At 40.3% G+C, this 14,613-nt stretch overlaps 1 protein-coding gene across 10 annotated transcripts in view; it reads left to right on the forward strand.

The window, feature by feature from the left end:
* Window positions 1-14,613, forward strand: part of Unc13b (unc-13 homolog B) — a 211,220-nt gene that overhangs the window by 159,833 nt on the left and 36,774 nt on the right. Inside the window, exon 2 of one of the 10 annotated variants that reach the window (XM_031377173.1) lies at window positions 3,328-5,841. The exons of the other annotated variants lie outside the window; for them this stretch is intronic. Coding sequence (XP_031233033.1) covers window positions 3,579-5,841 — 2,263 coding nt within the window. The 5' untranslated portion in view covers window positions 3,328-3,578. The remainder of the gene's footprint in view (window positions 1-3,327; window positions 5,842-14,613) is intronic. 10 annotated transcript variants of the gene reach the window in all.

Raw genomic sequence — 14,613 nt, forward strand, 5'->3', positions numbered from 1 at the left:
TGACATCCTAAGAGTACCTCACCTGCTGTGGACTGTGACTGCTCTAGACATCTCTCCTCTCACCATATTCATCTCACAGCATAATTGGTAAATGGCCCAGGTTTCATATATTCTTGATTTTGAGGGAAGGGGTCCTCAGCATTTTGGGCCTCTGCCTTTGAGATCATTTCATAGAAATGAGAAGCTGCTTGATATATGTGCTTATAGAGTCTTTGCCTGTTTCCCAGAGGTCTGTGGTTGTTTCCTTCAAACCAAAATTTGGGTCAGAGCATTTTTTTACAAGAGATAGTCACATTCTTTTTTTTTTTTTTTTGAAACAGGATTTCTCTGTGTAGCCCTGGCTGTCCTGGAACTCACTCTGTAGACCAGGCTGGCCTCGAACTCAGAAATCCGCCTGCCTCTGCCTCCCAAGTGCTGGGATTAAAGGCATGCGCCACCACTGCCCGGCGATAGTCACATTCTTAATCATGTTTCTCTGACAAGTCAGAGAAAGAAGTAAGTGAATCAGCCATTTAAGAATACTGAGATGTGTTTCTCCTGATGTGGTTTTAGTAGGTTGGTGCTGATGAAGTGTAGTTTAAATATCTACTCCCAGCCCTAATTATTAGGTTTCCATCATTAAATCCTTACCTTTCTGGTTACTTCAGTTTCCTTTCATGTGTCTCCTTTTTGAATACAGTGAGCTCCTGAAGGACAGACTTATTTTTTTCCAGCATTCAGCATTCCTTAGGGGAAAAGCCACAGAACTATATGCCCATTTCAGAGTATGTGTATGAAGATGAGAGAGTTGACTGCAGTGGATAGGTCAGCAGACAGGCAGAGTGATGACGGCACAAACACTTCAATGTTATCTAGGGCCTGGGTTTAAGCAGAGGATGCACCAAAGTCTCTGTATCCCACCCTCAAGGAAACAGCCTTACCTGTTCTGGTTTTGTATATCATTTCCTTCTTATTCTTTGCTTCTGTAGTAAATGCTTGTTTTTTAAATTGCAATTTGTCAATAACATATATCACTTCATATTTTCATTCATTCTCATCCATTCTCCATCTCCCTAACTGGAATATATTAAAGAGTAGAGACTGTTTCTTATATTCCTGACATATAGCTTAATGTCTGGTATCTCCTTTATGCATTTATTAACTTGAGTTGCCTTGGAGATCAAATGGTCCTTCTGCATGGCCCCTGCCATCCCATTCAGTAGTAGCAAAGAGATATTGAGGAAGAAGGCTGGCTTGAGTCTCCTGACCCCACAGGTTGCCCACTTTCTGATAGTCCATTGAGCTCTGAGCAGAGTGACTAATTAACCCTCAAGTAACACAATGATCTTATCTTCTGCCTCAGAGCCTGAAAATTAGGATGACCAAGTAACTTTGGTGCCATTGTGGAACATATATACCCAGCAGGTAATTCTTAAGTTCAGTTCATAGTGAGGCAGTGGCTACCAATCAAAGAAGGTTTGAAGGGTTTTTTTTGTTTGTGTAATATGGAAGCAAGCCTCTGTTTGGAGCTGGGAGAAGCTGCTATATGAGCCTGGTTTCTTGAGATCCAACATAAAGTAGTAATGGGTGGATTGGACTTGTTTGTGGCCTCACAAAATATGTAGTTGACTTAGTTGAGGAATTCCTTGTTAAAGTAGAGTTCTTATAGGAATGGGAGAGAAGGGTGGGAGATAGAAAATGGGAATTCATCTAGTTTCTGTCTCTTGGTTCTTGACCTAGTTATCTCCAGTAAAAACACCAGCTCATCTTTCCCCAAGTCCTATGACTCGGCCTGCTTCTCTATCCAGGGAGGCACAGCGCTTTTAAATTTCAGGTCCATAGACTCATTGTAAATTAGGTGACTTTTCTTTAAAATGAGTTACTATATTAGATCATCTTTTGTTCTTAAAGGCAATTTCTCTCTTTTCATAAGGATTTAGAAGACTTATAAATCATGAGAAAATCTTTTTTATTTTTTACTTATTTTTTAAAAAGATTTTATTTATTTATTATATGTAAGTACACTGTAGCTGTCTTCAGATCCCATTACAGATGGTTGTGAGCTACCATGTGGTTGCTGGGATTTGAACTCAGGACCTCCAGAAGAGCAGTTAGTGCTCTTAACCGCTGAGCCATCTCCGAGAAGATCTTTTTTAAAAAAGCCAGGGAAAGCCGGCTGTGGTGGTGCATGCCTTTAATCCCAGCACTTGGGAGGCAGAAGCAGGTGGATTTCTGAGTTCCAGGCCAGCCTGGTCTACAGAGTGAGTTCCAGGACAGCCAGAGCTGTACAGAGAAACCCTGTTTCAGAAAAACAAAACAAAACAAAACAAAACAAAACAAAACAAAACAAAAAGCCAGGGAAGTGATCCCACATCAAATAACTTAATGGTATTGTGTCTCCCACTAGCTCATCTTGTCTCTTTCAGGATAGCCTTGCAGGACTGTAAAGTATTGGAAGCCCCATGCATCTCCTGAGTCTCTGTTCCCCCTTGTACTTTCTACTCTGCTCCTTCTCACAACTTGAATCTTCCTAATAAAAAGGAACTGTGTGCCCTCACCATATAAACTAATAATCCACATCTGTCACTTAAAGTACCAGGAGCAAGGAAAAGTTGTGGTTAGCATCCCTCTGATACTTGATCAGTCAGTCATGTGGATAGAGTGCCTTGAAGAATACATTGACCCTATAGTGAATCTATTATTTGTAGGCCTTTAGCTGTCTGCCCTATTAGATTTAAATATGTTGAGTGCTATCCGAGTTCTGGACATTGCTGCACCTATACTTTACCACATTATTCTGGAATTAGCTGTAGTAGTAACTTTTCCTCCTTCAAAAACTTGCCATAGTCTCTTTTCCAAGTGAATGGTTGCTATCATCAAACAATGATGAACTATAGAAGATCTGAATCCTCACCAGAAAAACAAAATGGATAAGAAAGAAACATCTCATGTTTTGTCTTTTCATTTCATGTGTGGATGTTAAACATCTACTTGTTCATTCCTGAGTCAGATTCCAGTGCTGAATTTTGGTTTTGTGAAGGTTTAACTAGGAAGTCACTAACTGACCTTCCTTTTCCTTACCCACTTCCCAGCAGCTTGTCTCAATACTGTCTGTGTACTTGTTAAGAACATAAAAGACTTGATTTGGTTTTGAATCAATATTTTAAAAGGAGCCAAGGTACGAGCACTGATGCCTACAGCCTCTAAGGCAAAGGTTGGAGGGCTGCTCAGGCTGAGTTCTTACTGCCTTTGAAGGCATAGTTCTTATCCCTGCTTGACAGCTTGGTCATATTTAAATTTCCGTTTCTCTTTTATCTGAGTGTACTGTTCTTTTTTCATGAGCTACAGGATAAAAGCCAAGCCAGGATCCAGAGGCATGTGTCAGGTTTGAGGCCCATACATGAGGTCATTCCAGGCAGTACCGTGGCTAAGCCTAAGGCTTCAACTATCAATAGTCGTTAAAAACCAATCCAAAAAAAAGGAAGGAAGAAGGAAAGAAAAAGAAGGACTAGGCTCTTCCAAGGCCATTTCTGTTCAGCATCCCAACAAGAAATAAGATAAAGAAGCAAAGAACCATCACCTTTCCTGAAGAGGAGAAAATGAAGCGACTGTTGCGAGAGTCTGAGGAAGAAATCATGCTGACGCTGGGACCTTCGTCCAGCCTTTCACCAGATAAGGTTAGGGCAGAGACTATATGTAGTGTCAAGAGCAAGTCCACAGGTCCTACTGGATCCTTACCAGAGGACAACTTCCCGCCCCCTTGCTGTGACTCCATTACTAGTGGAGAGAGAGATGGGGACCTAGTCCAACTTTGTAGCTTTGAGCAGCGAGCCAATAGCCAACCTTCTCTGGCCTCCACTGCCTGTGCTTCAGGGTCTGAGTCTCGGGAACTCTCACCTGCCAGTATGACAAGCTGTTCAGATCCTTCAGAGAGAAACCAAGCCAGGCCCATTTTGCCCAGAGGTCCTGGCCAAAGATGTAGGTATGAACAGCAAGAGCCTCTGGGAGATGTAGTAGACTATATCATCAGAGAGCTGCAAGGTATCAGTCGTCTTCAGTCTGAGATTGCTGAGCTGCAACAGCACTTGAACCAAGTCCAGGGCTCTGTGGACCAAGTGTCTAGCTGTGTAGATTCAGTACTGAGTGAAATAGAAGGCTTGCATGTGGGTAGCAGCTCCCTGGGCAAAGTGTGCGGTGGGGAAAAGGCTCAGGAACTCCATGTAGAAAGACCCAGAGAGGAAGCCATTCTTTATCTGTATGGACTTCCTGAACATGATGGGGAAAACACTATGGAACTGGTGGACAACTTTCTAGCTAAGCACCTCTGTGTTAACGGCATGCAATGCAACAGGTATATCCAAGAGGCATACAGGGCAGGAACAGCTCCTGCCCCCCGGCCCACTGTGGTGAAACTTGTCCATCTAGAGGACAGAGACCTCATCTTGCAAAAATCCATCCTCTTGCAGAGTGTGGGGGTCAGGGTTGCTACTAGAGAGGAGCCAGGCTGGCCAGAAGGGTGTGAGAATCCCTCAAAGGAGTCTTTATCATGCTTGCAACAACTTCAAGACCACAGTTGGAACTCTTTAAAGCAGGGCAAACCAGCTCTTCAGCTAGGAACAGGGAATAGAAGACAAATGACAGAACCACACCAGATGAGGACTCAGAACCAACAAAGAGAATCCCAGGCTTCTGAGCATCAAGGCCTTCATTTCCTACCAAAGGATGGCTTAGCAAAACAGAGTGACATGTCTAAGCTGCAGGATGAAATAAAAGGAACATCAGGAGCATCCCAGGTAATCAGTGATTGTTGTAGTGAAGTTTCCCTCCTCCATCCACTTGAGGGGTCTTCCTCAGTGTTAATCTCAAAAGAGGAAGGTTGTGAAAAGTTACAGGTTTTCGACCAGGGCAGCCAAGAACATGAGACATGTAAAGTGACAAAACTACAAAGTGATTGCAGCAATACAATTAAGGACAGCAGTTGCCTTTCACTGTCTGGACCACTGAGAGCAGAGACAGTCAATGCAGAGGACAAGATACTAGGCTGTGAAGCTGGACTTGATATTCTGAGCCCAAAGCAGCTGGAGGACCTTTTGGCAGACAAATCCAGAAGGCTTGCAACTCTGAGTCCTGATAGCACAATGGAGGAAGTGATCTTAGGGCCTGAGACTTTCAGTAACATGGTTCATATTGACCTGAATGAAGAAGAGAACTGTACTGCCCAGGTCCTTAAGAATGCCTTTGATAAGTCCTCCTGTGTTCTGGGTGGCTCCCAGGAGGATGAAGATGTAGAAATTAAATTTCACACAACTAAGCTGAGTCGAGCAATCTACCACTTTCGTTTGGCTCTGCAGGGGGTATTTCAGAAGCTGGAGAACAATGGGTCCATCAGTCCTGAGGACCTGGAAAGCAACGAGAGTGGTTCCCAGTCAGAGAACAGTGATAGACTTCTTTGGACAGTAAGTTCAGGAGGTGCCCACGATTTTTCAGTGGAGAGTCCAGCAAGTCAGGGGAGTGAGAGCTTGCTCAGTGTGGTCTCTGGTGGAGTAGGCATCTCTATACAGGGTGATCAGACACCTCAAGCACCAAGCAACTTCTCTCTTGCTTCTAACAACTCACCTCTTGCAAACTCACTGCCCAGTTTCCCTCTCATCCCATGTCTGGGAAGCGAGACTTGTTCCAGGCCTGACTCTCCTAATCAAGGCAAACTGAGTTTAGAACAAGTATGTGCAGAGACCATTTACCTTAATAAATGCATCAACAATTTTAAAAATGTTCTAAGAGAGAAAAGACTGAGGCAGAAAAAACTTTTGCAAGAGCTAGTACAGACGGCAAGTCATCTTTCCATAGAAGACATCCCCTCAGGTACTCTGACTGTCTGTGTAATGGGATCCCAGCTGGCTCAGTAGGGCATTCGTTTGCATTGTGGCGGGCTTAACAAAGCAATGGGGTTGGTCCATAGCTTGAATAAGTGTAGATTATTTTAATACAGACTTTAAGCAAATCTTTGGGAAATAGAAGGAATGAGGGTGCCACAGTCAGGAGGGAGGTTCTAATTCCTGTCCTTAGGTCATCTTCAGTCTTTTGGGGGAACCTGTGAAGTAGCCTTTCATAAGAGAGAGGACCCTTTGGGTCATAGTAGGCTGCAGTTTAGATGTGGGAAGCAAGAAGGAGAAATAAAGCACATTTATTCCTGGGTCCCACAGGGGAGAATCCTGTGTTGCTTTTTAAAATGCCTTTTCTTGGTCTTCTTTGAAAGATTCCCATCTCCCTAGTAGTTGATGATATTTCTCTCCATGGTCACTTGAATTTCCTTACCTCTGCCTCTACCTGTCTCCATTCTAGTTCTAGACTTACTCACACTGAGCCTTACTTCTGAGATGGAGCACCTAGGAGCTGCCTACTTAGCAGCGCTGACCTTGTCTGAAGGCCCGGCTGCCCTCCATGAGCCATATTCTCCTTTTGCTTTCCCCAGCTACCTGAGAACTAAAACAAATGTTATTTTTAACTACAGGAAATAAAAGACTTTGTTTCCAGGCAATATGGAAATCTGTAGTTTTTACATTTTCTTTTCCCAATCAAAATTAAATTTATCCAAAGAGCATATGCTATATTTATCCAATTTTAAATGTAAATGGGGTTATCCTCTTTTGTGTATAACCTGATTAGGTTTCCCAAGACAAAATTAAAATGAAGAAGTGTATCTTACTGGCAGAAGTGTAAGGGATCAGATACTCATACAATGTTAATGGGATACGATGAGATGATATAACCTCTAAGGAAAGCGTTTGGGAAAATGTATCTCAGCATTATAAATATATGCACCTTTAGAGCCCTCAGCCTCGCTTCCAGGAATGTATCCTGCAAACATATTTCCACATGCGGAAGAGACATATGTACAAGGTTATTTTTGAAGTATTGTTTTTAATAGTAAGGAGTGAAAAACAACCTAAATGTCCTTTAAATATATGATGAAATAAAAATTTGGCACACACAAACAATGGATTGCAGTACCATATAGCTATAAATAGGTGGGGTAGCTCTTTATTCAAAAGAAAAGCTTCCTAATCTTTGTCAACCTAAAAACCCAGCATAGTGCAGAATGGTGTGTATGAGATGCTCCCATTTCTATAAAAAGAGAGAAAGAAATACTCCCCCTTAGGCCTGCTTTAGTATATAATATTGAGGAAAAGATGCATGAGAAACTGGCTTAGTCATGTATTTCTTGACCGAAATACAGCTGAGAAATGGACGATTGGTAAGCATTGTATGAGCACTAAAGTATACACACATGAACCTAGATGGTATATAGTCTACAGTAAACTGAGGCAATGTGACATAAACATTGTTACATGTATGCTGTTGTTAACTTGAATGGTACGTAGCCATATATGGTTCTCCATGAGAGAAGGGTTACCGGGTAAAATATTAGTGAAATGGGAAGGAGGTGTTTTAAATTTTTTTTTTTAAAATACTGTATACCTCTTCAATATTTAAGGACTTAAATAATACCAATGGTAATATCGAGTCATAAAATTCAATTTAGAAAGTAAAAACTGGAAACCATGTCACTCTCTTTTCAAATATCCCTGGAGCTGTTCCTGATAGCTTAAATATGTGTAAAACAATCCAAATTCCTTTACTTGTCATTCAAGGCTACTTCAGCTGTCTCTGGTTTATATTTTCAGGTTTGTCTTCTCTTGTTCCACTGAACCCCTCCCCAAAGAAACCACTGTCTTACAATTTGCCTTGCTTTTTTTCTGTTTTCAGCATGTTAGTGCTCATATGTTTTCTTCTAACCCAAGGCCCTGCATTCACTGTGCCAGCCAACTGCATTTACTCATTCTTTAACAGCCCAAAACACCTCTTCTATAATTTACCTTCTGTAAGGGATTTCTTTTCCTCTTTCCTCTGGGGCCAGTTTTCCCCCTCCTTGAACGTCCAGAAATCACTTCTTTGTAGCAGCAAAAGAAACATTGTGTGGTCAAAGCAGTCCATCCTTATAAAGTTGTTAAAGCTTGAAGGAGAACCGCTGGGTCAGAAAGCCCTGAGATGAGAGCTGCACTTTATAATGAATCAGCACCTTGGCACAACTGGTAGTCATTTTCTGATTTTTATTATGGAAGCTTTAATGTTGTAATTACATAACATAAAAACTTCCCTTACATGCATTAAAAGGTAGTCTTGCATTTTTGTTGTTTGTTTACATACTTACATAATTATAAGACCATCAATTATCTAGTGCAAGAACATTTCCTGCTTCTTAAGAATCTGCATTAGCAATCCCGCTCCCACCCCTCTGCCTTCAGCCTTCGACAATCACTAGTCTACTTTGTTTCTGTGAATTTGTGTTCTGCATACTTTTCATAAATGAGTTCATATAATAGCATTTTGTGTATATTTATTTAGCCTGTTTTTTAGTCTCACCAATGGTATTGCACATGTCAGTGCTTCATTTCTTTTCTGTGACTGAATAATACTTACCAGGGAACATTCGGTTGGGGGACATTCGGTTGGCGGTTGTTACCGAATTGTTACCACTTCTTGCTCTAAAGAATAGTGCTGCTGTGAACACTGGAGTTGTGTATCAGTTAGTCTGAATGTCTTTGTTGTTGCTCTCTTCTGAGTCAGTACCTAGGCTGCTAGGAGTATAGTTGACTGCACCATGTCCACATGGGGCTTGGTTTCTATTCTCTTGGATATTTACTCAGAAGTAGGATTGCTGTTTCCTGTGATAATTCTGTTTGACAAGTTAGGGACTTATCAAACTGTTTCCTAGTATGCTTACACTATTATATATCTCCAACAGAAACATGGAGTTTTAATTTCAGACCAGTACTGGCTAGAATATTTATCCTTTGGACCACTCTAGTGGTTGTGAAATAGTTTCTCAATTAAGTTTGTTTTGATTTGCGTTTTCATAGTTCCTAATGTTATTAAACATTTTCCCATGTGTTTATTGGTCGTTTTATATTATTACTAGAGTATATGTATTTAAATTTTTGGCACATTTAAAAGTTCTTTGCTTATTTGTTTGTAAGTTGTATATAAGCTATTTGTATGTTCTAGATATAAGTGCATATATTGCTTGTAAATATTTTATCTGATTATATGTGTTGTTCATTTTCCTGGTATCTAGGGGACATAATTTTTTATAAAATTTTTATTAATTTATTATTATAAAGTTTTACTATGGTAAAATATGTGTAACAAAATTTTAACCACTTTAAACTGTAAATTCTGTATATTCACACTATATAACTGTCACTACATCTATGTGCTTTTTCTAGCTCTGAAACCTTTAAACACTGTCTATTCTACCTCCTTTAGTGTATAAACTTTGTTTCTGTGAACCAACTGCTTTAGTTAATGAAATAGTGAATGCATGTAAGTAGAAGCAAATGATGTTTATCCTTTGAAGGTGGCTTATTTTGTTTGGCCTCACTCATGTCCTCCAGGTTCATCCATGTGTCAACATTTTCTCCCAAGCAGTATGCCACTGCTGCCATCCATCTGCCTGTTGTGATCAGTTGGGTGGCATCTTCTGTTGGCTGTGGTGAACATTGCTGCTCTCAGCATAGGTAGATGGCGTGCGTTGAGTACCTGTCCTCATTTCTTATGGGTGTCTGCTCTGAGGTGGGATTACTGTGTCAGACATCACCTTCCACTATGACTCTCTATTCCTTATTTTTTGAGACAGGATCCCTTCACAAATCCAAGCTAAAAACATAAGGAATCAGAGTGAAAAATGTCCAGTGCAACTTTGACAAAAGTCCTAAGGCTGTTAAGGAGAGGAGAGTGAAATAAATCATGACAGACAACTTGACATGCACAATGCGCAGGAGTTGAGGCTGAACCCTGACTAGCACAGAACAATTCCAAGGCTACATTTTAACTGAATTAAAAGAAAAAACAATTTCAATTGGGTCACAAACCTAAGTATATAAGCCTAAATCAGTAAAAATTCTCTGAAAAGTACCTCAAAGGATTAAGGATTGTGGAGATGGCAAAGTGCAAGATTTTATATTACTACCAACAGTGAACAGGAATTCTAGTTTCTCCATAGGATCTTTAATGTTTGTTTTTATTTAATAAGAACCATCATAATTGATGTGCAGTAGTACACAAGTCTTGAATTTTGATAAAATTCAATTTATTACCTTTGTCTGTGTTGATCATGATTTTGTTAATAGCTAAGAAATCAAGATTTAATATAAAATCACAAAGATTTAATGTTTCATGTGTGTAATAGAAGAAAATACCTGAGTTCAGGTCCTCAAGCTTGCACAGCAGATATTTAACTGAGCCATTTCCTAGCCCCTAATTCTTTGTGATTTTTTTTTTGAGGATTTTATAAGTTTAGTTGGTATATTTAGGTTTGTGATCCGTTTGAAGTTGTATGTGCATAGTACAACCTCACTTTAGACATTATATATGTCTAGCTGTCTGGTATAAGTTATTAAACTGTTTCCTCTAAAACAGCCATAGCACATTTGTCAGACATGAACTGAGCATGAGAGTAGGAATTGTCCCTGGACTCTCTCTGTCCTTCTCTTTGATCATATGCCTCTATACCCTGATTCTTTTTAAGACATTCTCTTCACATGGCTCCCATAAAAGCTGCCTGGGTTCTTTATCACTGTAATTTCCATGTGTCATTGCTTTCAGGCTGTGCTTGCCTATCTCTCTCATCTCTTCAACCTTGTCGCTTTTAACCATGCCACTTTCTCTGCTCACACCCACTGCTGAAGTGATAATCTTTCAGACTTATAGATTTATAATCACTCTGAGACTTACATCTTCCACAAATACCACACCACATCTACTCAGTACCTTTATTAGGAGGTAAACAGGTGTCATAGACAGAGCATATCCCAAACCAAACTCTAGATCTTTCTCTTCAATTCCCTAGCAACTCTGCTTTTTATTTAGTTTTTCTTACCAGTAAATAGCAGTTATTCCTTCCTGACTTCTTCTTTTTTCTCACAACTAATATCCAATTTATTAGTAAATTCTGTTTCCTCTACCTTTAACCTTATTCATTTATTCTGTGTTTATGTCTCTGTCTCTGTCTGTGATTCTCTATCTCTCTGCCTCTGCCTCTGCCTTTGTCCCTGCCTCTGCCTCTGCCTGCCTCTCTCTCTCTCTCTCTCTCTCTCTCTCTCTCTCTCTCTCTCTCTCTCTCTCTCTCTCTCTCTCTCTCTCTTTCTCTCTCTCTTGTATGTGTGTGTGTGTGTGTATACATGCTCCTATGTCAGAGGACAGGAGTCAGTTCTTTCTTCTAGCGTATGGGTCAGGGTTGAACTCAGAGCCTTTAACTGCTGCTGAGTCATCTTGCTAAACTGTCCTCTGCATTGTAAGCTCTGACTCTATCACATTCATTTCCTTCTATCTAGATTATTGCAGTAGTCTAACTGGTCTTCTTGTTTAAACCCCCTGTCCCTCTACAGTCGATTCTGTCACAGCAATTGGAGTAATTATTATCAAAGATCACATCACTTTTTATTCACAACCTCCAATGATTTTCTGTCTCACCGAGAATCAAAGTCAGAATTCTTCTGAGGACTTGAACTGACTCTTACTGAAAACTAGCTGTTTTTCCACACCAATTATGTTTTCACCTTAGGGTTCACACTTGGGTATATTAGACTGAAAGTACTTTTCTTCAAGGATTCTGAATGTTCTTTTTATTCCTTTCCTTCAGTCTCTGCTTAAATATCTTTTTGAAGAAGCCTCTCTGACAATTTTTAATTAAAAAAAAATAGGATGTTTTGAGACAGATCCTCATGCATACTCCATTGACATGCAGTTCCCTGTGTAGCTAAAGACAGATAACATTGAACTTCTGATTCTTCTGTCTCCACCTCTGAAAATAGCATAGGCTTCTGACATATTTTCTTTGGTCCTAGACAAGAGAGATTTTTCTTAGAAAAGTTCTAAGTCCTAAAATTTATAGATTCCCTTTGCTAAATATACGTGCTAGATTTGCTGAGCTTTCTGACTACAAAGGTACAAAGGTAAGATCAAATATATAGCACTTATTCTCAAGTAAGTTCATAGATTTCTTGCTCAAGAGATATTCTCAAGAAGTTCACAGTTCTGAGGCTGGGGGATGGCTTACTTGATAAAATGCACTGAGGCACATGCTTGTATAATCTCAGCATGATGGAGGCAGAAACAGGAGGCTCTCTGGCTTGCTGGCCAGCCAGTCTAGCTAAATTGATGACTTTTGAGTTCTGCAGAAGATCTTATCTCAAAAAGCAAGATAAAAGGCTAGCAAGATAGCCCAGTGGGTATCTTAGTTAGGGTTTTACTGCTGTGAACAGACACCGTGACCATGGCAAGTCTTATAAAGGACAACATTTAATTGGAGCTGGCTTACAGGTTCAGAGGTTCAGTCCATTATCATCAAGGCAGGAACAGGGCAGCATCCAGGCAGGCATGGTGCAGGAGGTGAGAATTCTACATCTTCATCTGAAGGCTGCTAGCAAAATGCTGGCTTCCAGGCAGCTATGGTGTTGGTCTTAAGCCCATGCCCACAGTGACACACCTACTCTAACAAGGTCACACCTCCTGATAGTGCCACTCCTGGGCCAAGCATATACAAACCATCACATTGGGTAAAGGCACTTTCCATCAAATTTAACAAGTGTGTACATACAGGTATACATATACTTACACACAGGTTCACAGCTCCCAAGAACTATAAGGGAGATGTTTATATAGACAACTACACCATTGATAATGTTCTGCCATAGAAGAGTCCACACAAGAGGGTGAGTACTATTGACGCATGATGTAAAGATACCTTATTCTGCCTCTGGGAGTCAAATAAGGAAATTTCACAGAGGTTTTAATATTTGAGGTCAGCCTTAAAGAATACGTCCTTGTCTGTTCTGTGAGCATGAGAGAGAGATGTGCAGGGATTCAGTTACACTCAATAAGACTTTTGCTTATGGGGCAGATACAGAGGAGAGGCAGAGGATAAACTATAATGGTGGAAATTTAGAATGTTGTAATAAGTGAGACAGTGATGCAACCAAGCAAAGGAAAACTGATCTACATTTTGTGTAGGCTAGGAAGTATGAACTGGAGAGGATCATGTCTAGTGCCAAGGAGGTAATCATAGAGTTTCTTCTTGTAGTCCAAATGAGAGGCAGTGAGACTATGAATTAGGTCAGTGGTAATCTAGAATACAAATCAGGAAAAGATGTCAATGATATTTAGGAGGTAGATTATAGAGGATTGAATGATCAACCCATACTTACTGGGTAAAAAGAGGGAGGAGTTCAGTTGTCTGTCTGTGGGTATGGGAGGATTATCTCAGGCCTTGGATATGAGAAGGTAGGAGGGGATAGGTGGTGGTGGTGTGGTTTAACATATCCAGAAATTGAACTAAGCATGAGATATGAAGGTTCTATGTGGTAGGCAACTAGTAATATGCTGGGTTAAGTAGGGATCTGAAGGCTATAACTACTGTTATGGAGCAGCCAGCAAGGGAAGACACTGGTGTAATGATAGACTGACATATGTCAATAATATCCAGTTGAGATTCAACACCTGTATCTGTCTGTCATAATTCTCATGTGTAAGGAGATGGAATTAGTCAAGGCATGATATGGTAAGTACTAAAAAGAAGAAAAGATAAAAAGAACTTAGATACCTTAGGAGAACTTAATTAACTCCTACCTCAGTGGGCATCAGGAAAAGCTGTGTCAGGCTGGTAGGAGAGAATCTGTGGATTTTTGACTGTGTGGGGAAATGAGATTGTACAAAGTATATACAAGTCCAAGAAAGTTAGTGGGAGAGGAAAATTTGGGAATTGAAATAAAATCTTTAAGAGCCTTGGTGGCTTTGGGCTTACTTTATATTTAAATTTTTTATGTGTGTGCATGTACATATACTAGGGCCTAAGGTTAATGTCAGGAGTCTTGATTGCTCTCCGTCTTGTTAGTTGAGTCAGGGTTTTGGTTGAACCCAGAAGTTGCCAATACAGCTAGTCTAGCAAGCTAGGTTTCTCCAAGGACCCCATGCTGCCTTCCAAGTGCTAGAATTAAAGGTGGGCTGCTGTGCCCAGCCACCATCTGCTTGTTCTGGGGGTTTAACTCCAGTCCGCAGGCTTGTGCAACAACATATTATCCATTGAGCCATTTCCTCAGCCCTAAATTGATTATATTTTATTCTTGAGAATGAAATTTTGGAGAAATCGAGGGCAGGGAGGGGGAGAGGTGGCCAGAATATGTTTTGATATTGAGACTACATTTAATAAGTGGAGGAGGAAAGAGACATTTCCAATTTGAGCCTTAGAGTCAAAGTATTTCTTGCCTAATTTTCTTATTCAGAGAGAAAAAGTATCCTTAGGAGGGTTCTGATATAGACGCGAAAGAGATCTGTTCATGTTCTAGGAAATATCTGGGTTTTTTTTAATCCTCACTCATTTTTCTGGTGCTACACAGTTTTGGAGGATTCCTCTTGCTGAGCTCATTCTTTTGTCTGGACAAGTAATCCGTTTGGCCCTCAGAAATAGCTTAAAGAATTGAGAACTTATGAATTAGTTTTCTTCTATTTGTGATATGATAGTGATAGACTTTTCAGATGGAGAGAAAAGAAAGTGGAAAGACCTAGTTGGATGGATTT

Source organism: Mastomys coucha, unplaced genomic scaffold, assembly GCF_008632895.1.
Source record: "Mastomys coucha isolate ucsf_1 unplaced genomic scaffold, UCSF_Mcou_1 pScaffold18, whole genome shotgun sequence".
Classification (NCBI taxonomy): Eukaryota; Metazoa; Chordata; class Mammalia; order Rodentia; family Muridae; genus Mastomys; species Mastomys coucha.